The sequence below is a fragment of the Gadus macrocephalus genome, chromosome 20 (genome assembly GCF_031168955.1).
Source record: "Gadus macrocephalus chromosome 20, ASM3116895v1".
In the NCBI taxonomy this organism is placed as follows: domain Eukaryota; kingdom Metazoa; phylum Chordata; class Actinopteri; order Gadiformes; family Gadidae; genus Gadus; species Gadus macrocephalus.
The window spans coordinates 7,466,596-7,490,707 of NC_082401.1; the positions used below are offsets into that span (position 1 = coordinate 7,466,596).

Genomic DNA, 24,112 nt, shown 5'->3' on the forward strand with positions numbered 1-24,112 from the left:
TTGTTATTTTACTCTAGGGCCCTGTTGGACCTTCAGGATTTCCAGGAACCCCTGGTGATGCTGGAGTTAAAGGAGAAAAGGTATGGTATGATATACTAACCAGAACTTAAGACTGTAGACTTTAGAATAGTTTAAATATGAATATCATCAATGAATCATGTGTTTATCATTGATTCATTATTCAAATGAGTCTTCAATTAACATTAAAAAATATATATTGTAAAGTTGTATAATTAATTGTTAAAGGGGCAATCATAGATGCATGACCACTAGAGGGCCAAAGGCACTCCCTATTCAACAACGTTTGAGAAGTCCTTGCATAAAGAACGACAAAGGGTGAAGAAAAATAATATACAATTCAGTTGCTTTCAGCACAGGGGTATCTGACTTGGAGATCCTGGCCCATCGATACGATCAACAGCCTCTCGTAGACTCTTCAATACAGGATATTTAAAAGTGTGTGTTTATCAAGAATGTGTGTGAACATGATGTGTACTATTCTACAAAGGGAGACCGTGGAGAAGCTGTACCTGGTCCAAGGGGACCCCCTGGACCCCCTGGCCCACCAGCAACAGGATCCAGATCAGTAAGTCCAGCACTTCACCCTCTTTAGACCATAACAATGTGTATGGACCCCGGAAACAGGCGTACGTACAGTACTAGCCCACTTAACCCTCGCCGAGTGGGGAAGGTTAATACAGTGGCTGGTGTGTTCAACTCCCAGTTGAGAGATTCTGTGTTCCATCCCTAGTGTCTGTGTTCAACTCCCAGTTGAGAGGTTCTGTGTTTCATCCCTAGTGTCTGGAGCCTATGTGCAAAAAGGTGATCCAAATGCCCTAACCCCGACCAGCTCATAATGATATGTGTCGGACTGCACTGTAGGTCCCTTTGGATAAAAGCATCTGCTTTCCCCTCCCAGAATAGAATTGTGCTGAAGTCAGTACCCTGTATTTGCTTGTGTTTTCTGACATACATTTTTTCTGTGTATCTCTCAGACCTTTGTGGACATGGAAGGCTCAGGTTTTACAGACCTGGACTCTGTTCGGGTGAGTGAAAGGGGTTATTTTAAGGGCAAATCTAAAGGCCTACAAATGCACGAACCCAACTTAATTTCTTGATCCTCTTTTTCCTTCATATCAGGGAATGCCTGGACTACCTGGCCCCCCAGGGCTCCCTGGACCTCCAGGGCCCTCTACCGCTGTTGGCGTGGGAACAGCCACAAGCTCCGGGGCCTTTGGACCCCCAGGAAAGGACGGAGCACCCGGTCAATCCGTATGTGACCTCTACTTAAACCACTAAAACCACTACTACTCTTATTGGCGAGATCCAATCACCAAGATTCAAAGTAATTGTTTTGAGCAAATCTTTTGACCTTGGACCCACAGGGTCTACCTGGACTTCCGGGGACCGATGGCGTGGCAGGACTTCCCGGTCCGACGGGAGCTAAGGTACAGTTATGCGAAGTGCCTCTTATCCTAACTATGTGGTTGATGTGCCAAACTGAACTTGTTTTGTGTAATCAGTGGGAAGTACAATCGTATAATTATGAAATGACTTGGTGAGATCTAAAATAAAATTCCAATATTAGCTGAATATTTCTTTCTTTTATCGTCCCTCTTATGCTACAGGGCGAAGCCGGCGAGTTGGGTCTTCCAGGGGCAATCGGAGAGAAGGTAATGTTTCACCTCCATGTTTTGTTCCCATTGAAATCAAGAACTTCCCATATGGCTTCAGTCTCACTGCAAACTTCACTTTCAAAAGTAATAGCCTATTTTATGAAGCTCGGCTATCATCAAAAGATCCATTTCATTCCTATATCCCTCCAAATCTTTTTTTCCCTTTCAAGTAGTCTGAAGATGTGAACCTTATCTCATATCTTGCATTAGTGAGGGACTAATGAAGGACCTGCACTGATCTAAAGCCTATATACCTTCTCCCTTTATTCCTCCAGCCAGACTCTTTCTTCTCCTTTCTCTGCAATCTTCTTCCTCACTCTTCGTCTTCTGTTTCCCTCTCTAAGCTTGCCCACCTGCGGGTAACATCCTTCACCATGCATCCATCCGGCTGGATTAGTGCTCTTTAGCTCAATGTTAAACCACATGCTGTCGCTCCCGACAACCCTAATATAGAATATGAATAATTTGCATGTGTGTGTGTGTGTGTTTGTGTGTGTCTATTTGTTAATTTTTTCACGCTTGTGAAGTGAGTCAGTTAACAATCAATGGAGGCCATGCTTCTCTTCAATCCTTCTACCTGGGTTTGTTTTGTTGAATCAATCAGGGTTGTTTCACATTAAATGTCAATGTGCAAATAAGACATAGAAAGGGAACTATGGCATTATTGGTTTTAACAAGGATTAAAAATGTGTAAGAAAAACATTCTGTTGTGATTCTTTTGCCAAGAGAAAACCTCGCCCTACACCACGTTGCTTGGCTCAAACCCTCCCTCTAAAGATGGCCGTGCCTGTGGTCCACTTAAACTGACCCTTCCTCCTCCACCACAGGGTGCTGTAGGACAGCCGGGGTTGCCGGGCCAACCAGGGGAAGGTGGATTTGCCGGCCTGCCTGGGCCAATGGGACCGGTCGGTCAGCCCGGGCCCCCAGGGCCCCCCGGTGGTGTTGGTACTGGTCGAGTTGGATTTGTGAGTTCTTATCTTGTGATATCTATATTGCGCTCTTCCATTGGCTTGTCGAACCATGCAGTCGCCCAAACATAGTCAGAACCTGCGATGGAAGTGAGGATAAAGTTATGTTTCTATTGGAAGAATAATAGGAAAGAATAATAATAAGACATGATTCAATAATCATATCATATGATTCAATAATATAACTAATCAAATTCTACAAATAATATTTTATATCCCTATTCATTATACCATGAGAGATGTTTGTTTGGGACAAATTAATTAAACAGTAAGAGGTTTTACAATATGTATACATATATGTGTTTATTGTTTTTTTTTATTGACATATCGTTTCACCCATTCATAGGATGACATGGAGGGTTCCGGTGGAATCATGTCCAATGGACTTCCTGGCGTTAGCGGACCTGAAGGAAGACAGGTTAGTGTTCTTCATGTCAATAAAAACTTTGTAAGTGACATCCATTGTACTTCACTGCCAGAGTCTGTCGGTCTCCACACCAAATTAATTTGTTTTTTAATTCCTGTGCGCAAAAAGACATGAAGTGTGTCCCCTTGTAGCTCATGTCATATATTATATTTATACGCCCGCCTTGGATTACATTTGACAGATATTTCATGCAGGGTATAATGCACTAAGCCAATAGCTAATTCACAACAGGGATTCGGAAGCAGACTTGCCTAAAGCCCAACTTATATGTGGCCATTCAGCAGTTCCACACAAAAATGCTGTGATTTCCACAGAAAAACAGGGGTGTCAACAATTCATCAGGTTGAAAAATATAGTCCTCTGTTGCAAATTGTGGCAGTCATGTAGCGAGAATGCAGAGTCTCTATTGTTATGATAGAAATAGACCTTATGATATGTGGTTGTTGCCAGGATATGAATGACCGGATATAAATTATACTTTGCGTCTTTTTATGCCCTTGACAATTTTGAGCTTGCCTATAACCAAGGTGTCTTGTTCACAGGGTCAGGCTGGTGTACCTGGTTTTCCTGTAAGTATTAAAGAGATCACGTTAAACTTTCTATAGTTTCTATAGTATAGTGATTTATTGAGTTATTCGCCAATGGTTTCAAGTTGATTTCAACCTTGGGGATAATGTTATGGTTCGCTTCAAGAACTTATCTTAGATAACCGCAGCAATTGTTCCAATACTCCCGAATAGTGAACTGAAATTGCTACTTAATTGCCTACTACTGTATTGTGTTTGAAGTGACTTTAATGTACTAGTAACATCATGGTGAGGCAACATAAATGTACCAGTAACATCATGTTGAAGTGACTTAAATGTAACAGGAACGTCATGTCTAAGTGACCTAAATGCTTGATGTGTGCAGGGTCGGGCTGGTCTCCCGGGCATACATGGGCAGAAGGGCAGTGAAGGAGCTCAGGGACGAGATGGGAAGCCAGGACTGGACGGTTTCCCCGGCCCTCAGGTGAAAAATCACTATCATCTGTTAGTCTTACTAAGAATTATTATCTGACATAGTATAGTACTTAACTCAATAATGCTCCTTTTGTGTTGTTTGTTGGTATAATATATAGGGACCAAAGGGTGCCTTCGGCGAAAAAGGAGAACTGGTCAGTTTCTTTCCATCTTTTTGTCTATTACTGTTTCTTTCTTTCTTTCTTTCTTCTTGTTGCATCATAAGAATGTGTGTCTATGAGTGTCTATGAGGTGCGTCGTGTTGACTGTGGCGTTCTCCTCTCAGGGTCAACCGGGCAGAGATGGCACTGGACTCCCCGGACCTCCTGGCCCACCTGGAACACCCGGACAGATCATCTACCAATCGTCTGGAAACGTTAGTTCCCGACATGCCGTCCGATAAATAACCCCTCTTTTCCAGCTAAATAAGAGTTAGCCACTATGAGCTGTGCTAGTGGTTTAAGCTGAGTTAGCCATTATCTGCTGTGTGAGCGCGGTAAGCTGTATTTGCTTTGTTAACTATATTAGGGTTTCAGGTTAGGGAATAGCGGTGTTAGTTATATTTGCTAACTTAGCAACCTAGCAACCTCGGGCTCACTCTCCTATTCAATGGACAAAACTGCTTTTTTTGGACTGGCAGTTTGTATGATGACAAGAGACATTTTTGCTCAAAAAATGTATCGGTAGGGATTTATTTCTCTATGTTTGATTATTTTGAGAGAAGAAAAACAACTGCCTTCGTAAGCATTGGGACTGAAGATTGACAGCCACAGTCAGCAGTTAATGACAGACTTTAGAGGGGAAAGCCAGAGTTGATTTAGAGTTGCCCTCTTGAGAATCACATTCTACAACACATCGATAATATTATATTCATATTTATGTCTATATATATTCATCTATATATTGGAAGGGTTTAGAAGCAATTTAAACTGTACAATAAAGTGAATAGACACTTCAAACCTCTGTAATCATGTTAGTAACACGCATGTTTTTTCCTTTCACAGCAGGACGGCACGACCGGCATCGGCGGGCCTCAGGTGAGGGCTAACTCTATCACACATGAAACACAGATCGTACGATACCCCACGATAGTGCTAAGTTATTCTTCTGCTTCGAGTAACCACCCGAGGTGTCTGTGTCAACTGTGAAATCACTGCCATGGGTTACGTGTGCTGCTTAAAACTGCTTAAGTCTGTCAGGTTGTAAGACTGGTCGTTCCTGCTCCCATGAGGGACAAGTTGAAGGGTTTGGCATTGATTGACCATTGCATGTTAGTTTGTTAAACATCATCTTCACTCAGATCACCAGATGGCACTAAATGTGTGACTTTTAGCAAGAGACATGTGGAGACCCACTGAGTACCTAAGGCTAAAATCCGACAAAGTATAATCCAACCTTTAGATGTGGGGGGGGAGATCTCTATCTACCTTCTCCACGGGGGGCAGGCGGCCATGTCCACAGTGTGTTAATGGAAGACACCACCTCAGGGGGATCATTGGAGCATGTTAATACAGTCTTATGCTAAACACTCTCCTCATTATTCATGCTTATGCCTTCGTATTTTTTAACAAAAGGGGTGATGCAAAGCACAACCCAATGGATTATTTATTCACTCATGGTCATATTCAGCCTCTCTAGATATATGAAAAAGTTATATTTTACATTTTTGTAAGACTGAATTTGCTAATGTGGACTGTTTAAAACGTATAGGAATGATAGAATCACAGTTTTGATAGGTAATACTAGGTACTTAGCTTGACAAATACCTTTATTTTCTATTTCCATTTAGATGTTGTGTGAGCATGATTCAACGTTGCCAGTAACTTAATTTGATGTGATACAAGAACACATATTTAGAAGCAACCTTTACTACCAGTTGATTGATTTAAGGCTCTCTGACACTGTTGGATGAAATTATTTTTACGAGCCCCTTTCAAGTATATGGTAGCAGAACATCTGTTTCCATTCTAATGTGTTATTAATGTCAATGACATACCTTCTGTCAACACGGAATGGAAATTGTCATAGAAGGCAGGCCTTTTTTTTGTTGGAAAGTACCTTAGAAACGCCCATTTGGTAAGAGTAAGAGTAAACTCTGTTACCTGCACAGGTTCCACCTATGTATCTCACGTAGCTGTAATGCATCATGTAATAAATATGTACAGAGGTACCAGATGTATTATCAAGGATATTTATAAAAAATCGGAATGCTACAAAACAAACATGTGCAAATGTCAACATGAAAATGCACTTATTATGCAATTGTTGGAACCTTGATTTATTACTTTAATGCTTTGTCCTCTTTTCTCTTTTCTCGACAGGGTCCCCATGGTTCACCTGGCCAAGCTGGATTCCCTGTAAGTCAGACATCTTTGTACAACATGTTATCATAACCACGTTTACGTTATATTGTAATAATGTATATTGATATTCTATCACATAATAGTCCATGTTCAGTTTTCCTCCAACCTGAACATGGACTATTATGTGATAGTCCATGTTCAGTTGTCCTCCAACCTGGGTTGACAAAATGCAGAAAACCAGACAAACTGTACTTTCAAGTACACCAAAACACCAAAACCCAACATGAGTTAAGGGTCGACATGTTTGTTCCCCCGCTACAACATCTCAACCAAATCTCTACCACATCTCTCCATCGCCATTTGAGTTTAGATCACAGCTCAACCATTACTTACCTGCTCTGTAAATATACTGGATATGGTAAGCGCATATAGGTCACCCCACCACCTTCACAGCTTCAGGTAGCTGTATGGAGGAGCTAGGGTGGGGTGCGGGGGGAGGGGGAGGGGAGGGGGGGGGGGGGGGGGGGGGGTCCAGCTGGATTAAAAACACCCCGCTCAGCAGTTCTGAAAACGGAAACAAGAAACAAATGGCATTTGGCGGCCGTGCGGCTTGACTAACCATGCTCGCTCTGAAGTGGAACGTACATTATGTACAGTTTCCTCCCTTCCCCCCTTGTGTTACTGTGGTTGTTGTGTTTATGTTTCACATGTTTTAATTGAGTTTCTCCCTTACAAAGGGCCCGATTGGACCCAAAGGAGACAGCGGAGACCCAGGTCTGCCAGGCTACGGTGTGAAGGTAATCAAACGTGTCTTAATAAAGCTTGAATGTGTGTGTTAAACAAGTAGGCGATACACCAACTTGTCTGCTGTCTCAATATAAAGGCACTAAAGCCAATATAAAGTCTATTTTATCTGTCCACATTGTTTACATTTATCTTACATTTACAGGTTTTTTTGGGCATTTGCATTCCTGCTACTACTCGTGTGTGTGTGTGTATATATATATATTATATATATATATATATATATGTATATATATATATATATATATGTATTCTTTTTGGGGGGATTCTCTGCCTATTCCATTCCTGTACTTTGTGCTTTAATACCATACTTTCCTAGCTTGTATTCATACCATATCTTACATTTACAAAAACGGGAATAGTAATCAATTTGAAACTAATCGAATTCTACAGCAGTGACCGGGCATTGATGTTAAAGGCTGTTGTTCTCCATGTGTCCTTCTGCTCAGGGGGAGAAGGGCGAGGCAGGGCTGGTGGTCGGACCCGACGGAAGCCCCCTGACCCTGGGAGGGCTGGCGGGCCCAAAGGTGGGTTTATGCTACTTACTAGCGTTAGCATTTCGTGTTAGCCTTTATCTTGTTGCATGACTTTGATAATAAGTATTTTTATAGCTTAAATATGACTTTGTAATTCATACTTCGATCAACTGTCGAACTAGAAATGTTTAAATCGTTTTATTCACGCATATTTCCACCACCTCGCAGGGTGCCATCGGAGCTAATGGACCTGTTGGGCCTCCTGTAAGTATATTAATAACATCATACCCTTTCAAACATAATTCAATCATTTTAGCCTGTATAAAATAAACAACAGGCCCTTTTGTTTATAAAGTCGTAACTCTGAAGACCAGTCAAATGAATGAGTGTGCCCTGTGATTAATTCCTGAAGGGAACATCACATGAATACATAATGGCAGAGTCTGACCCGTTGTTTTGGTTTTCCACAGGGTCCTTACGGCTCTCCTGGATATAAGGGGGAAATGGGGATGCCTGGAAGATCTGTAAGTATTATCCATCTCTTATTTCACATCTATCGCCATAGAACAATTTGACAAAGGAAATATTTGCATTATTTTTGTCTGTTTAGTTGAGTTTTTCTCAACTGGGTCTCTTTTCTTTCTCTCTGGAGGGCCGACCGGGTGTGAACGGATACAAGGGAGAGAAGGGAGATGCAGGGGGCGGCACAGGATACAGCTACCCGGTACGCATGGGACACCAGCACACGCGCACAATGTTCCCGGACATGTCATCATAATGCTCATAGGCGTCTTATAAAACTATTGAAACCCAACACATTTGATAATGCCTCTGCTCGACTAATGTTTACATTCACGTCTTGCGCTTACTTTTAATTTCTACTGCTGATACTATGTATACTAATTATGTGGTAACCCCAGTCGATAATGTAACAAAATTCTGAGCACATAATGTAATAACATTTTGCCTATTATGTTACATCGTATAACATTTTGGTTCCCCTATTACGTAATGAAGCAAGCATAATAATTTTCTCCTGACGTTATGAAGCAAGCTAAATACTTTTCTACTTATTAGCCGTTTTCACAGATTTTTGCTGCATTTGCATATCAGGAGATTCAACCCTGAGGGTGATTCACACTTGATGCTTTATATGCGGTTAGCGTGAGTTGGACAAATGTAGTTGATTTCTGTGTTTAACTGTGAAAACAGGTAGTGGAAGGACAGGACCCTATAAGGTTCAGCTGACTGTTGACAGCTGAGCTGTGAACTCATTTATTGTAATTTATTGTATGATGTGTACTTTTAGGGTTATGATAAGCCTTATCCTGTATGACCTATAACCATATGACAAAATGAACACCTGCCGTTGCTTGTCGACGTGAGAAATTGTCTCTTCACTTCTTTTATCGCAATTTCTACAGTCTATATTTCTACAGAACATCTTACCTGGGAGCTAAGTCGCCGTCTTACCGACAGCGACGCTGTTGAAACAGGGGGGAAGGGGGCGTATCAATATCGCAAGACATTGCGGGATGCAGGATCGATCTTGCCGTTGTCTTGCCATGTGCGTGCGTGTGTAGGCCTACATGTTTGTGCATTGTGGGTGTATGCGGTGTATACATGTGTGCGTTTGCTCATAAGGTGTGTGCGTGAGCTGCAGGCTGCTTGGGGTGCATGTGTGTGCGTGCGTGAGTGCGGTGTATGTGTATGCGATGTACTGCGCTGTCTTTGTCTTGAAAGGTCTGGTTCAGTGCGCGCGTATGTGTTTGCGCGCTTCTGCGTGTGTGTGTGTGTACGGTGTGTATACGGTGTGTATGTGCGTGCGTGTATGCGGGTGTGCTTTGTGTGTGTGTGAGCTGCAGACTGCTTGGCACATGCGCACTGACCAACTTGTCCGAGTAACTTGTCGGACAGGTCTGCTTTTATATAGTAGTACGATTTATGTATATGTATGTATGTATTTATATATATATATATATATATATATATATATATATATATATATATATATATTCTTTTTTTTGCAGCTATGGCCTATTCTTATTGAACATTTGTATCTTGATATTGTTTAATGTCCTGTAGTCATGTGGCTGTGACTCCCACACCCAGTCTGGTATTCATTCAGTTTTTCACATCCTGCACATATGTCTCCTATACTGAGTGGTCTTTGTGTTCAACAGGGGCCCGCAGGACCACCAGGGCCGCCTGGGCCCCCTGGCCTTCCCACGCCTCTGGACCGCTTCAATGTAAGTCTAGACTAGAGAATACTTTCAAATACCTATGCAAGGCAAACTGGGCAGTCCCCAACTGTCAGGCTGCTCTGACTGATGAGCCGCATAACAAGGTCATCCTGGCCATGAAATGATCCAGACAGAGCACAGGTCAACTACATAACATAGCTTCAAAAAGAATGGAACTGATCAAATATACAATTGTGTTTTATTACTATATACTTACCCTGAAGTAGTATATTAGTAATTTAGGTATACATCTAACATCATGTTAAGTCGTTTGGTAATCTTTCCTTATTGGAACGCTCCCTCTATTTTAAAAGAAGAAAATATTCACTTGATGATGTTTGACATGTTGCAGATTGGTCTTAACCCCCTTTTATTCATTTTTTCAACCAGCGCTATGACACTTCAGTGGACTACCCAGGTATGGACTCACACAAACACACACACACACACAAACACACACACACACAACCCCCCCACCTCCAACACAGAAACACACTGATGCACACTGATGCACACTTATTTTTAAATAGCGTAAGAACCAACATAATACATGTTCATCAAGTTACTTAATGGTACATTTCTGTTGCTGAGTAAGAAGGATTCAAATTAAGAAATTATGTCAACTTTTGAAACAAAAAAGAAAGATTAGAAATTATCTGTGAGAAAGCCATGAAGTTTTTTATCAGAGTTTGGGTTTTAGGCGGCTGTCTTTACTTTAAGAGGATAGAGTGTCTATTGTTCAGAGTTGAGAATATCAGTTTTTGTGCTTCTTACCGAGGATAGGTAAAACACAGGTTTAGTGAGGGATATGCAGATACCAGGATTGGAAATGTATAGACCATTTCTTTATATTTCCACAGCGACTAAAGGAGAGAAAGGGATGCAAGGAGACCGCGGGTTACCAGGTAAAGCCCAGTCTTACCGAACTCCACTCAATCCTAGCCTCACACAACATTCCCACATTTTAATCATGTTAATATCTATTTCTGTTTCTTTTAAAGGCACATCGTCTAACTTGGACCTATATGCATTCAAGGTGAGAGTTTAAACGAATCCAAACAATTTCCGTATAGATATTCCTTTTATGTATGCATTCATTTAATAGTAATTATCATCGCCACTGTTTTCATATACATAATCCCTAATTGTGAATGAATAAATTATTTGACATGTTTATTGTGTCAATGATGATGTGTAAAATCGTTTTGTGCCTTTGTAAAGCGCATAGATCAAAAAAACGTATTAATAAACCTAATCGATTTTTACGTGTAATTGTACATTTGGCGTTCATGGCCGTGTTAAACACTGTGATGTGTCTGCAGAACGAGCTGAAGGGAGAGCGCGGAGACAATGGGGTGAAGGGGGAGAAGGGAGAGCCGGCTGCAGGGTTTTACGATCCCCGGTTTGGTGGGGTTCAAGGAGCAGCAGGCAGCCCGGGCCCACAGGTGAGACCCAGGTTGACTCGGTTCAAGTAATTTAAACGTTATCAAATGCAATCATTACGAGGTGAACCGAGGTGCGAGCGGGGATGGGGAGTCATTGGATGTGTGGTTGCAGCCTCTTCCGTTTAGTGCCACTATGTCACCATGTGACACATCCTGAGCCTTATGCCCACACCGACGTGAACATATCATGATCCCACCCTACTGTTCTCGAATCAACAACTCTCCACTGATGAGTGGACCGAGGCAGAAGTCACGTGGCTGTCAAGAAGTCTTCCTCGAGGACAACTTTATTTACGTTAAGCTTAGCATTTAACACCATGAATGCCCACCAGATGCAGAAAAGGAGGGACGGACATTATGGTTTAGGCCAGGGCCGGACTTGGACTGTAATTCAGGCCCGAGGATGTGTTGGGTCTAGATCAGCGAGCAAAGATCTGGTCTTCGATCTGGACTTGAAGACCAGAACATATATATTGCAACTGATTTTCAGTGTGATTTCCCTCAATTCGTATTCGTATTATCAATGATAAACTACTCATGCTACTAAAAGGGCAGCATTGATAGCATCATTACCAAGAACATTGTAGCATAATCAGCTGCCTGTACACAGGGGCGAGATGGCCCAGGGGGGCAGCAAGAATCAGTCAGGGGACCCATGGGAAATCAGACAATTATATTAGAAATAAAAACATACACATATATATATATATGCATATTTGTTTTTTAATATTTATTTATATATATGTATATGTATATTTGTATGCATAGATTTATATTTGGATGCATGCAAATATACTTGTTTGACAGATCGGGGGTCAGATCGTTCATTTATATTTCATGCAGCGATTGACAGTGCTCTGCTCCACTGGCGTTAGGCGTTATCAGATTGACAGTGTTCTAGCCCAATGAGGGGCTTGAACAATATTTGGGGCAAATCATATTTCAGGGGATGGAAGGGCCAACCCCTGAAATATGGATGGAAAACCAACAAAGTTTATAAAAGTTAAATAATAACACACCTGATGAGGGCTTATCAGTGCCATGGTAACAACATAGCCCAGTTGACTCCGATAAGAGACTGTCCAATCTTAGAAGGTAAGCAGGCAATGCAATAATTCACCAGTGTCTGGCTGCCAACTCAATCTCAGTCAAATCCTTCTTTTTTTTATTGGTGGGGGCTAGTCACGTGAATAATTAATGAACCTTCTCGCTTAGCTTCTCGCTTTCAATCTTGTGTGCTCCCTCTCTCTCTCTCTGGCTCACTCTCTCCCTTGCTTGCTCTCTCGATTGCTCAGTCTCTCTCTGGCTCACTCTCTCTGACTCACTCTCTGGCTCACTCTCTCTCTGGCTCACCCTCTCTCTGGCTCACTCTCTCTGGCTCACTCTCCCTTCCTTGCTCTCTTAATGGCTCACTCTCTCTCTCTGGCTCAATCTCTATCTCTCTGGCTCACTCTCTCTCTGGCTCACTCTCGATCTGACTCACTCTCTCTCTGGCTCACTCTCTCTCTGGCTCATTCTCTCTGGCTCACTCTCTCTCTGGCTCACTCTCTCTGGCTCACTCTCTCTCTCCCTGGCTTTCTCTCTCTCTGGCTCACTCTCACTCTCTCTCTGGCTCAATCTTTCTCTGGCTCACTCTCTGGCTCACTCTCTCCCTGGCTCGCTGTCTCTTTGGCTCACTCTCACTCTCTCTCTGGCTCACTCTCACTCTAGGAACACTAGGAGAATATTTTTTATCAATTGAAAACAACTTTATATAGCTTATCCAAACTCTTAAAGGTCCCATGACATGAAAATCTCACTTTATGAGGTTTTCTAACATAAATATGAGTTCCTCTAGCCTGCCCATGGTCCCCCAGTGGCTAAAACTTGCGTTTGGTGTAAAACGAGCACTAGCTGTTCTGCTCGCCTTTGAAAAAACGGAGGCTCAAGTGCGCTGATTTGGAATGTCTGTATTTATGACGTCACCAAGAATCTCAGCTCCTCCCCTTACTCTGCCTGGCCCGCCCAGAGACGTTGGCCCGCCAATGAGACTCGACCGTGCAAGCGCCACATATGTGTGTGTGTGTGTGTGTGTGTGTGTGTGTGTGTGTGTGTGTGTGTGTGTGTGTGTGTGTGTGTGTGTGTGTGAATACACACACTGTAACGCAAGTGATTCTTGTCGGTTCTTTGACGTGTCTTGTATTTCCACAACGAGACTGTTGTGGGGGTTATCTGAGCCATGGTTGAGAAGGAATTGGGGGAAAGGAACTTTGGCTTTGACTCGCTGAAGTACATGAACTGCGACATGCCGCCGGTTGCCGCGAGGCACCATCGCCCGGCAGCGGGCAGCCGGCAGCAGGCAGCTCGCGGTTCAGTCGACTTCAGGTTGATGTGAAAGTGGAAGAACCAGAGACGTCGCAGAACCCGACAAAGTCGTTTGTGATTCATAATATCGTCTGGAGGCGCACACAGCTTTTGGCCGTGATAATATGTATTAAATGATATAGATTGCTATGTATTATATGATATTATTTAGATATAGAGCTCCAGGACTGTAACGCAAGGGTTGTACACTTCCTTGTTATTTGGATAACCGTTCTGCTTTTGGTGTTATGGCGCATAACACGTCGGACTCTCGTCTCTGGTATTTCTACAAGGAGACTCGTATTGGGGGTTATCTAAGCCAAGGTTGAGAATGAATTGGGGGGAAGGAACTTTGGCTTTGACTCCCTCAAGAACATGAACCACGACATGGAGGAGAAAGGGATTGTTGGCGGCGAATGTCTCCCACTTGAGCCCCGCTGAGGGACCACCGCCGGAGGCGGAGGTGCCTAAGCGCTGCCCGGCAACGATCCCTTTCTCCTCCTTGTCGCGGTTCAGTCAAATTCACATTGATGAGGACGTTGAAGAACCAGGAACGTCGGAGAACCCAACGCGGTCGTTTGAGATTCATAATATCGGCTCACACAGCTTTTAGCCGTGATAATATATATTATATGATATAGATATCTATGTAGGCTATATGATAATATTTAGATATAGAGCTCCAGGACTCCCGTGTGTTCTAGAATATTTACAGAACACGGCTAAAGGCTGTGTGCGCCTCGCCATTGCGATACATCCACTGTAAACAGAGCGCATGGTAGCGTGGCTGCAAGCTGCTCAGGGCCACACCCCCACCCTCCTCCTTGACCCGCCTCGCTCCTCCTCATTTGCATTATAGCTACAGACACCAAAACAGCGCATTTGGGGGAAGCTCAATGTGCAACTGGCTCGGAGTGGCTGTAACTCTGCACCACGGCTGAATTTCGGGAACGTCTTTGAATACTGTGTTAGTTGCCCACTAATACCTATATTAAAGAATACATAAAATAGCATGTCATGGGACCTTTAACAGGGTAGCTTCTACACACTGATTTGCTAATACGTTCTACCACAAATCTCATATGTCTGCAAATTAATTTCTTACTCCTTTTCTTTTCTTTAATTGTCTGGATCTAATCTATATTCACCCCGGTCAGTGTCATTGCTTAAGTATGAACAATTACAAAATATTGATGACATCATATCTAGAATGATATGAATGATAGAGATCATTTTGAAAGGTGGGGTGGAGGTGATTTTTTTATTTTCAATAATTTAACTTCAAAGAAGATTCTAACTCACGTAGACAGAACACACTAGTTATCTATAGCTGTAGTGTCTATAGCTACAGTAGTCCCATGGCCTGGGACTACTGAGAGACTAGTTTGGGTCTGAGGGTTTGTTGGTGGGGCCTATCGCTGTAGTAGAATTTTGTGGAGCAGAGGGTTTCTCAGTAAGAGCAGGGATGGCAGGGGAGTCTTTTCAATAGACTCCATAAACTAGTGCAATTGGGGAAGCTCGTAATGTGAAGCATTCTTCTGATAAAATAAACATAAAAAAACATTTAGGGAGCTTGATGTTAATCTTTAGGAGAGAAACGATAAAAACACCACTTTAGCAAAGCACTTGTTGTGATTGCATTGTAACTGTTAAAAACGGGTCATTGTTCCCTAATGCTTCAGAGCTATAGAGCGATATGTATGAATTACTGAGAGACACGTTGTTTCTCATTCATCAAGGTCTTACAGCCTTTATTTTCCATTGCACACAGTTTTTCCTCAACGTTGTTCTTTCCCAACCCTTTGCTTCCAGGGTCCAAAGGGAGACTCCATCATGGGCCCCCCTGGACCCCAGGGACCACCTGGACCCACGGGTATCGGGTATGACGGCCGTCCAGGAGCCCCAGGCCCCCCAGGACCTCCCGGACCCACTGGATCCCCCTCTTTACCGGGGCCCTACAGGCCCAACCACTGTGAGCATAAAGCCCTCACGCATCTGACACTACACGCTTTCAAACTGCTATTTAGCCACTTAGCATCTACTAACTTAATAACTTGCTGAATTACTTCTATGCTTTAGTTGCCTTTGAATGAATTTCACTTTTCTTCACTCCCACATTGGTTAATAAAATCACAAAATGTCACATCCCCCCTACCCCTTCAAAACGTCCATACCACCTATTCCCCCTCAGGTGACTTGCAAGTCACTTTGGATACAAGTGTACTCTAAATGACTCAATGTAAATATAATCTGCGTAATTGACTTTCTACAGGCCCTGGTACACCCTAGCCATACAGTCATTCTGTAAAAAAAAACTACATTTCAGTCTTTGACTGAAATGTTTGTTTGTCTCCGGGATGTTTTTAATGGACAAGGGGAAGACGCTCGTTGGTTTGACACCATCCACACGTATACCTTCCTAATAAATTCAGGTAGGTAATGGGAGTGAATCAAGCGTGAAGTCGGAGGATCGCAGCGCACAACAACGCATCTCAGATAATTGTTTTTGTGTTATTCAACACGAATAACAATAATGGAATTGCTGACACGTTTCGTTTTCTCGGGTCAGAACCTCGCCACGAAAGATTCACCATAGCAACATCCACCACAGGTCTTTTTTTGCCTTTTCTTTTGCAGCCTCCAGATGCGGTCGTTGGGTGACCCGCCGCACAGTGGTATGATTCGTGACTACGAGAGAGGGGTCTCCTCTACTGTAGTTCAGGTCCCAGCAGGCTAGCGTAGCGGACAGCGCCCAGAGCTAGCTCCATACGGGCGCCCTTGACCTGTGGTACCGAGGCTCAGGGAAATCCGCGCGGCTTCTGTCAGAGCGCGATTCAGAGCGGGGCGCGGCAAGGTCTTTCGCGCCAGGCGTTGGGGTGTCAAGGAGGATCAAGAGGAGTGTATTTATAGCGTCCTTCACGGCGGTGGCCGTGGTCTCTCCAGGGGCTTCGCGCTCACACAAGGACCGGGCGCTAAAAGCTGGATACTCATGTGCACGGCTAACCTTTACTGTGCAGATGAAGGGTCGGCCTTGGGACTGCTTTACTCTATCTCACTGTTGTTGTTTCTTTTACCATGTGCAGCCTTCCATGTCCCTGGACCCCCAGGGCCCCCTGGGCCCCCAGGAGCCTCAGGCCACTCCTCTGGGGTAGGTGTGACCAATGGCCGTGAAACTGGACATCAATGTGTACTTCTTAGTGTACTTAATGTACTTGGTGTCAGGGATACAGCTATATATCAGCCACCAAAGTGGGTAAAATTTATATCGGTAGATAAGAAAATGTTTCTTTTTTAATGTAGTGTATTTGATGTATATTTTTTAACACCTGGTTTACACATTCATATACAAATCCGACCAATATTCACTGCAAAATATGAGGTCATACCAATCCATACTGTTTGACCACACTGTTCACTGTTTTAGATGCTGGGTTTTAGATGTTTTAAATGATTTAACCCTACATCGTGGCAGTTTCGGATTATATAAGGAGAATATGAACCGTGAATGTGACCCGCTGATCTCCTGCCCCCAGGTGATGGTGCTGAAGTCCTACGACACCATGCTGGCCCAGGCCCGTCGCCAGGAGGAGGGCAGCCTCATCTACTGCCTAGACAAGGCCGACCTCTACCTCCGTGTCCGCCACGGCCTGCGCCAAGTCATGGTAACGCTTATGTCTGTTGTACAAACCAGTATTCATATTGGCCACCTTTCCTACTATTTGTGTATCAATTATAGGGCTGGTTTTTTTATCTCTTGGTAACAGTTTACCCTAATTGTCAACCTAGGGAACGATCTTATCTCTTTTCAAATAGAAAGAAAGAGATATAGCTAGAGAACAGAAATATGAAAACGACAAATCTGCTTCATGATCTTTGTGTGTGTGTATGTATATTTCAAGAGTGTAAAAGATAGAAAGTCAGAATTTGTATCGATATTCAGTAAAAATACAATCATGATACTGTTATGCCTAATCCATCTAGTGGTACACATCCTCTGTGGTAAATACATTATGCAATGTTTAATCTTTCAAAATGTTTCAATTTCTTCCACAGCTCGGAGACTACAATCCCTTCTACAGAGACTCGGTATGTTGACCCCATGAAACCAAACACTGATCAATCGTCACCAGCCCTCATACTCTGGTTCACTACTAGTCACTAAAAAACACTCCTCTCTTCTTCTTCTTCTTCTTCTTCTTCTTCTTCTTCTTCTTCTTCTTCTTCTTCTTCGCGGCTCACCAGGAAAACGAGGTGGCTGAGGTCCAGCCCCCACCTGTGGTCATCTACACACAGTCCCAGGACCAGTCGGTCAACGGGGCCGGCCACTACTCCCAGGGGGGGGCCGACACGCGCCCCGTGGACCAGCCGCCGCCGGCCCACCACCCCCACCACCACCAGCATCACCAGCAGGAGACCCCCAGGAGGGAACACGCCCCCCAGCCCGACCCCCGCTATCCCCCGCACTACGACCCCCGCTTCCCCGACCCGAGGTACCCCGGTCAGACGGCCGAGCGGGCCAACCCCCCACCGCCGCCGCCCCAGCAGCCTGAGGTCCGCCACCCGGTCACCGCCAGGAGGCCCCACGTCCCCCCGGCGGCCCCCAAGCCCGCCGCTCACGTACACACCTCCGGACCCGGGGTGAGTGTGTGTTACCCGGGAGATACCTTCTGGTTCTGGATCGCCAGTTGTGTATTCAGTACCTTTATTCGTACTCTAGGGGGAGCAGGTTAGCACAGGGGAGTTAGGGGGTTTGACTCACACAGCGGAAAGGTTCTGGGATCGACCTCCCAATGTCAGCTGTCTACCTGAATGGGATCCTTCAGCACGATGCCCTGGGCCCCTAACCCCTACCCGGACATGTGCTGGATAACGACAGCAACAGTCGTTGAGTATTTGACTCACAGCAGGGGAACTCTACCAGTAGAAATCCTTGAGAAAGTCGCCCGATTGCTACCTGCTCCTGTAGCATAAATGACAAATGATTACAATTCAACCATAATATTCTAGATTTCATTTTCGTTTTTAAACAACACTTCTTTTACACCCTCCTCTCCAGCTCCACCTCATCGCCCTGAACTCGCCCCAAACCGGCAACATGCGAGGGATCCGCGGCTCCGACTTCCTGTGCTTCCAGCAGGCGCGAGCCCTGGGGCTGAAGGGGACCTTCCGGGCCTTCCTGTCCTCCAAGCTACAGGACTTGTACAGCATCGTCCGCAAGTCGGACCGAGACAGCCTGCCCATCGTGAACCTTAAGGTCGGTCTCCTGCTGGGTCCTCATAGGGACAAAATAAAGTTATGCGATATGTTATATGTGTTTGGTCAGACACAGTACGTTGACAATATTGCAATGATATGTTCATATATATCATATAAATAGGAGATTTGTTGTAAAATGAAGTAATGGGATATTAACTATGATCATGCGATCCTTCGGATCTTCATGTGGGAGACCTTTAGGTTGGGATAGTCTAGTGGTTACGTGGAGGATGACCCTCAGTCAAAATAGGTTGTGCCTAAACGCCAATGCATTCGTCCTACCTCACTGTCTTATTATATTTATACATTTCCCTTTCAAATTGTGTTCCTGTGAGAGTGCTTGAGTGTTTACAAAAGCGTTTTAGAAGTTTAATGTACTATTATTATGATTATAATTATAATTATTACCTGTAGGCATCCCTGAGCAAGATGACGTAACACCCTATCTGCTCACTAACGGCATTTTTATGAAATCACCACCATTCATTTTGGATTAAAAATAAACAGTAATCGTTCCCAAAGTTCCCAAAGAGCATCGTTCATCCCGTAGCCCCAGGGGCCTAACGCCGGCTGCTTTCCCTCCCCAGGACCAGGAGCTGTTCAGCAGCTGGGACTCGCTGTTCGGGGAGGTCTCAGGCACCATGCGGGAGGGCGTTCCTCTCTACTCCTTCGACGGCAGAGACATCCTCAGAGACAGCGCATGGTGGGTCCCGCCTCCCTTTGTCGTCTGGAGAGAACACCGAGAACATGTTTCAAGCCGTAGACACCTGATACCATCATCTCATTCAATTAAATAATCTCATTCACTCGCCAGGCCGCCAGTCTTAAGCAATCAACACATGAGGAGCGGCCAGTAGCAAGTGTGAGGACGCTGTGTTGGGTGTTCAGAGTATACTAGGCTAACATACGAGAGCTCGGTAACTCGCGAGGCGTGCACTGAGGTTTGATGATGAAGAAAGCCGTTGGGGTTTGGATTCCATCCGTTTTTAGAACATCAAACAAAGCTGTGATCTTATTGGACCCCCTTTGAGAGGTCAGGAGGGTTTCGACTTTGGCGAAAGTTTGGATTTTTGGGTGAAAAGGGGGAATTTTGTCAACACTAGGGCTAAATGGATAAAAATAAATTGGTACCGCTGGCGAAACAAACAAAGAGAATCGTGCGTTGACCGCTTTACTGGTTAACGCTGTACTGGTTTACCTGGTTACCCTTTAACCTCTCTCTTTCTCCCTCTCTCTCTCTCTCTCTCTCGCTCTCCTTCCGCAGGCCTGATAAGATGGTGTGGCATGGCTCCAGCACCAAGGGCCACCGGCAGACGGACAACTACTGCGAGACGTGGAGGGCGAGCGACCGCGCGGTGACCGGCCTGGCGTCCTCCCTGCAGAGCGGCTCGCTCACCCAGCAGGGCCCCAGCAGCTGCTCCCACTCCTACATCGTCCTCTGCATCGAGAACAGCTACATCCCCCACTCCGCGAAATAAGCACACCACCCCCCCCCAAACTCCCACCGCAACCCCGGTTCCTTCTAAGTTTTTTTTGTTTTTGTTTTTGTTTTTTTATGTTTTGATCTTGGTTTAAAAATAGAACGACAAGTTTGAGCAGGCACCTCATTAAAATTTTAATCTTTGTTCATTATTTTTACCCTGAAAATGAGCCTTGAGAAAGTGTGGCATCCCGTTTAAACGGGGGCCAGGGACTGCTTGTCCAACTTTAACGTATTTCAGCGTCTTTTTTGTTTTTACCCTTCCATGAATGCCAAAGAGACTGGTCTAACAGAAGGGTATCGGCTCCTGTTCCTGGGGAGATTGGCACATTTACTGGTATTTTTCCATTTATTTCTTTCAGTTGTTTTGTTTATTTTTCCCTCCCAGGGTTGTAATAAAAGAGAAAGAAAACGTAACTACATTTTCAAATTGTATCCATTTTTTTGTATTCTGTATATTATGTTTGTTATCTGTTTAATTTTTCTTTGTATTCCTAAATGTTATTACTTTTTGAATTGTGGCATATCCATCCTGTTACAATGCTGTTTTTAGCTTTTGATGATTCCTCTGTAAGATTTTAAAATTTCTTTATTTCATATTTTTTTTTTATTTCATTTAAGAATTGTGGGTACTTTGGGGTAGAACAAGATTTAAATACTATTTTAAAAATGAAAGAAGCGAATAGATATTTATTTTTAAATGAAGTTATGTAAGGACATAATATTTTATTTGGAAAATTAGCAACAAAATAAATCAAATTACCCTAATTCATACACTAATTCTACACAGGACCACTCTCAAGTATGTTAGCAAATAGTGTCTATGTTTTTTTACCTAATCCAACACAGCATGAATAGCCGCAAGATTCTGTGTAACTGAAATCACATTATACATATTTTGAATTGAACGCAGATGCATCTATGTTTACCTGGCTGGCATGTACTGTTTTCATTGTACATAAAAAACAAAATGGCTGTTATGGTTCAAGTCTGTGGTGGAGCGCAACCGGTAATGGCGATGGTGAACCAACTGTGTGTATGTGTGTGTGTGTGCGTGCGTGTGTGTGTGTGTGTGTGTGTGTGTGTGTGTGTGTGTGTGTGTGTGTGTGTGTGTGTGTGTGTGTGTGTGTGTGTGCGTGTGTGCGTGTGTGCGTGTGTGCGTGTGTGCGTGTGTGTGTGTGTGTGTGTGTGATTTGGACTGCGTGTTGGATTCCAGAGACTCGCCCTGGCTTCAGCAATACTGATGCCTTGCTCCCTGAACCTGTGGATTACATTTGTCACGGCAACAACAATGTGTTCTGTACAACTTCACCCGGGCACTGAATAAATGTATTTTTTCCATCCAAGATTCACATGTTATTGAACAGGGATAAATATGTACGTGCTAATTATCAGATGTGATCATATTGTGTCAACTCATTCATTCCTGATTCATTCATGTGACCTTCAGCAGCACCCGAGGGTGCTAAAGCTGCCGGCCTTGACTGCGGCAACCTCACAAATCACCGTCCCAGCGCCCATGAAAGCCAGCCGACCTTTACACTCATAGAGGACCTTCAGGCTACGGTAACGGCTGCGTCCGTGATAAGACAACTGCACTTGGGTGTGTTTGCGTCGGCAGTGGGGGCGTGACTATGTGAATTCATGATTGGATGGCGATCTTGGCGATCTTGTGAATTCAAGAACCTGGTTGGGGGGTAAGATTTTGTGAATTTGCAAATAGGTTTGTTAGGGGCATGATAGGAATATTCATTAGTCTTTAAGATGTCCTTATTCAATTCCTCCATGATTCCACTGATTTTGTTATGAGATTAAAGGTTGAGCATTTAATATTTTTTTGCTATGATTTGTTTTTTTCTTGGTGCTAGCCCTTTGGCAATGTTACGGTGAATGAAAATATCTGCAAGCTCACTTGGATTTCATATTTGGTCAAAGTTGCTTGCATTCGCGAAATTGCTAATACCTAAGGGACTGCTTATAGAGTGCCTGGGTCACGCCCCTTCCAGTGTCCCGCCCCATCCAGTGTCCGCCCCATCCAGTGTCACGCCCCTTCCAGTGTCCGCCCCTTCCAGTGTCCCGCCCCTTCCAGTCTCCCAACCCTTCCAGTGTCCCGCCCCATCCAGTGTCACGCCCCTTCCAGTGTCCGCCCCTTCCAGTGTCCCGCCCCTTCCAGTCTCCCAACCCTTCCAGTGTCCCGCCCCATCCAGTGTCACGCCCCTTCCAGTGTCCCGCCCCTTCCAGTGTCCCGCCCCATCCAGTGTCACGCCCCTTCCAGTCTCCCAACCCTTCCAGTGTCCCGCCCCATCCAGTGTCACGCCCCTTCCAGTCTCCCAACCCTTCCAGTGTCCCGCCCCATCCAGTGTCACGCCCCTTCCAGTCTCCCAACCCTTCCAGTGTCCCGCCCCATCCAGTGTCACGCCCCTTCCAGTGTCACGCCCCTTCCAGTGTCCGCCCCTTCCAGTGTCACGCCCCTTCCCGTGTCCCGCCCCTTCCAGTCTCCCAACCCTTCCAGTGTCCCGCCCCATCCAGTGTCACGCCCCTTCCAGTGTCACGCCCCTTCCAGTCTCCCAACCCTTCCAGTGTCCCGCCCCTTCCAGTCTCCCAACCCTTCAAGTGTCCCGCCCCATCCAGTGTCACGCCCCTTCCAGTGTCCCGCCCCTTCCAGTCTCCCAACCCTTCCAGTGTCCGCCCCTTCCAGTCTCCCAACCCTTCAAGTGTCCCGCCCCATCCAGTGTCACGCCCCTTCCAGTGTCACGCCCCTTCCAGTCTGCCGCCCCTTCCAGTGAAAAAATATTAATACTGGTCAACAGCAATTCAAATAATTGTTTTATCCCGTTCAAATTTTGACATGAATTACACATTAGATGCTGATAAATTCAAAGAAATCGAGAAATTGGCAAGTCACGATAGTCACATTAATGACTTGATTATTATTAATAATTAGTGATCTTTTGTAATTGACAATAATCATATTTGTCATTCATGGCACAATCTCCATTGACATTCTTACACACCAGAAGGGGCGTGGCTTAGTCACTATTGGTCGAATCCCATTCTGTTCTCGCTGCTTGCCAACATTTGTCTGGACATGATATATATATATATATATATATATATATATATATGATCTGTTTTGAAACTGAATGTGTTCAGGATGGTCTCCAGGATAAGCTAAGCCAAGTTTATTAAAAGTTAGATTTGTAGGGACGTACAACAAAATATTATGTTCATCGAAAAGTCCCAGCACAAACACGGCTGAATGATGCGTGCATATTGTAATTAGTTCAATTAAATGACGACAAGTTTTCCTGTGTTATCGACGAAGCGAAGATGAGCGGCTTAACAAAATAAAACTTAAAACATGAGATAATAATCTTTTATGTCAGCCGCCATAGCACACATTTGGCAAGCGCAGAAGATGGTGAGATCATAAGTAATTAATATGACATAATGCAGCCTGCATTAAAGAGCACGGTATCTATTCACAAGCTCCAGCACTGAAATAGTTTGGAAGGGTTCTTGTATTGAACAGCAAGCCTCAGCTTTAGGCCCACTCTATCAGCAAACGGGAGGGATTAGGAAACATTCCCCTATACAGTTGGATTTTCTCATCTCACATTTTACCCATTCATCGCTCCTTCTTTTAATCATATTTATTTCCCCCAAGAAGTCAGTGTTGGTTCCTTACTT

General features: G+C 44.3%; 2 protein-coding genes across 6 annotated transcripts in view; both read left to right on the forward strand.

The window, feature by feature from the left end:
* col18a1a (collagen type XVIII alpha 1 chain a) overlaps nucleotides 1-22,256 on the forward strand; it is a 77,157-nt gene extending 54,901 nt beyond the window's left edge. For 3 of the 5 annotated variants that reach the window (XM_060039303.1, XM_060039301.1, XM_060039302.1), the window contains 32 exons: nucleotides 18-80; nucleotides 509-586; nucleotides 996-1,046; nucleotides 1,141-1,272; nucleotides 1,386-1,448; nucleotides 1,629-1,673; nucleotides 2,504-2,641; nucleotides 2,991-3,062; nucleotides 3,614-3,640; nucleotides 3,984-4,082; nucleotides 4,192-4,227; nucleotides 4,359-4,448; nucleotides 5,077-5,109; nucleotides 6,394-6,429; nucleotides 7,113-7,172; nucleotides 7,629-7,706; nucleotides 7,884-7,919; nucleotides 8,126-8,179; nucleotides 8,308-8,379; nucleotides 9,839-9,904; nucleotides 10,289-10,316; nucleotides 10,759-10,803; nucleotides 10,900-10,934; nucleotides 11,221-11,343; nucleotides 15,499-15,658; nucleotides 16,770-16,834; nucleotides 17,220-17,348; nucleotides 17,740-17,772; nucleotides 17,929-18,324; nucleotides 18,743-18,940; nucleotides 19,530-19,645; nucleotides 20,207-21,768. In XM_060039303.1, the coding sequence (XP_059895286.1) occupies nucleotides 18-80; nucleotides 509-586; nucleotides 996-1,046; nucleotides 1,141-1,272; nucleotides 1,386-1,448; nucleotides 1,629-1,673; nucleotides 2,504-2,641; nucleotides 2,991-3,062; nucleotides 3,614-3,640; nucleotides 3,984-4,082; nucleotides 4,192-4,227; nucleotides 4,359-4,448; nucleotides 5,077-5,109; nucleotides 6,394-6,429; nucleotides 7,113-7,172; nucleotides 7,629-7,706; nucleotides 7,884-7,919; nucleotides 8,126-8,179; nucleotides 8,308-8,379; nucleotides 9,839-9,904; nucleotides 10,289-10,316; nucleotides 10,759-10,803; nucleotides 10,900-10,934; nucleotides 11,221-11,343; nucleotides 15,499-15,658; nucleotides 16,770-16,834; nucleotides 17,220-17,348; nucleotides 17,740-17,772; nucleotides 17,929-18,324; nucleotides 18,743-18,940; nucleotides 19,530-19,645; nucleotides 20,207-20,420 (2,871 nt within the window). In that variant the 3' untranslated portion in view covers nucleotides 20,421-21,768. Of the gene's footprint in view, nucleotides 1-17; nucleotides 81-508; nucleotides 587-995; nucleotides 1,047-1,140; nucleotides 1,273-1,385; nucleotides 1,449-1,628; nucleotides 1,674-2,503; nucleotides 2,642-2,990; nucleotides 3,063-3,613; nucleotides 3,641-3,983; nucleotides 4,083-4,191; nucleotides 4,228-4,358; nucleotides 4,449-5,076; nucleotides 5,110-6,393; nucleotides 6,430-7,112; nucleotides 7,173-7,628; nucleotides 7,707-7,883; nucleotides 7,920-8,125; nucleotides 8,180-8,307; nucleotides 8,380-9,838; nucleotides 9,905-10,288; nucleotides 10,317-10,758; nucleotides 10,804-10,899; nucleotides 10,935-11,220; nucleotides 11,344-15,498; nucleotides 15,659-16,769; nucleotides 16,835-17,219; nucleotides 17,349-17,739; nucleotides 17,773-17,928; nucleotides 18,325-18,742; nucleotides 18,941-19,529; nucleotides 19,646-20,206 lie in introns of all 5 variants that reach the window. The other 2 variants (XM_060039299.1, XM_060039300.1) reach the window with 1 other exon arrangement.
* LOC132448898 (uncharacterized) lies at nucleotides 21,273-23,219 on the forward strand. The gene is made up of 3 exons (XM_060040450.1): nucleotides 21,273-21,294; nucleotides 21,873-21,988; nucleotides 22,446-23,219. The coding sequence occupies exons 1-3, from the start codon at nucleotides 21,273-21,275 to the stop codon at nucleotides 23,217-23,219; spliced, it is 912 nt and encodes a 303-aa protein (XP_059896433.1).
* The last annotated feature ends 893 nt before the right edge of the window (nucleotides 23,220-24,112 follow it).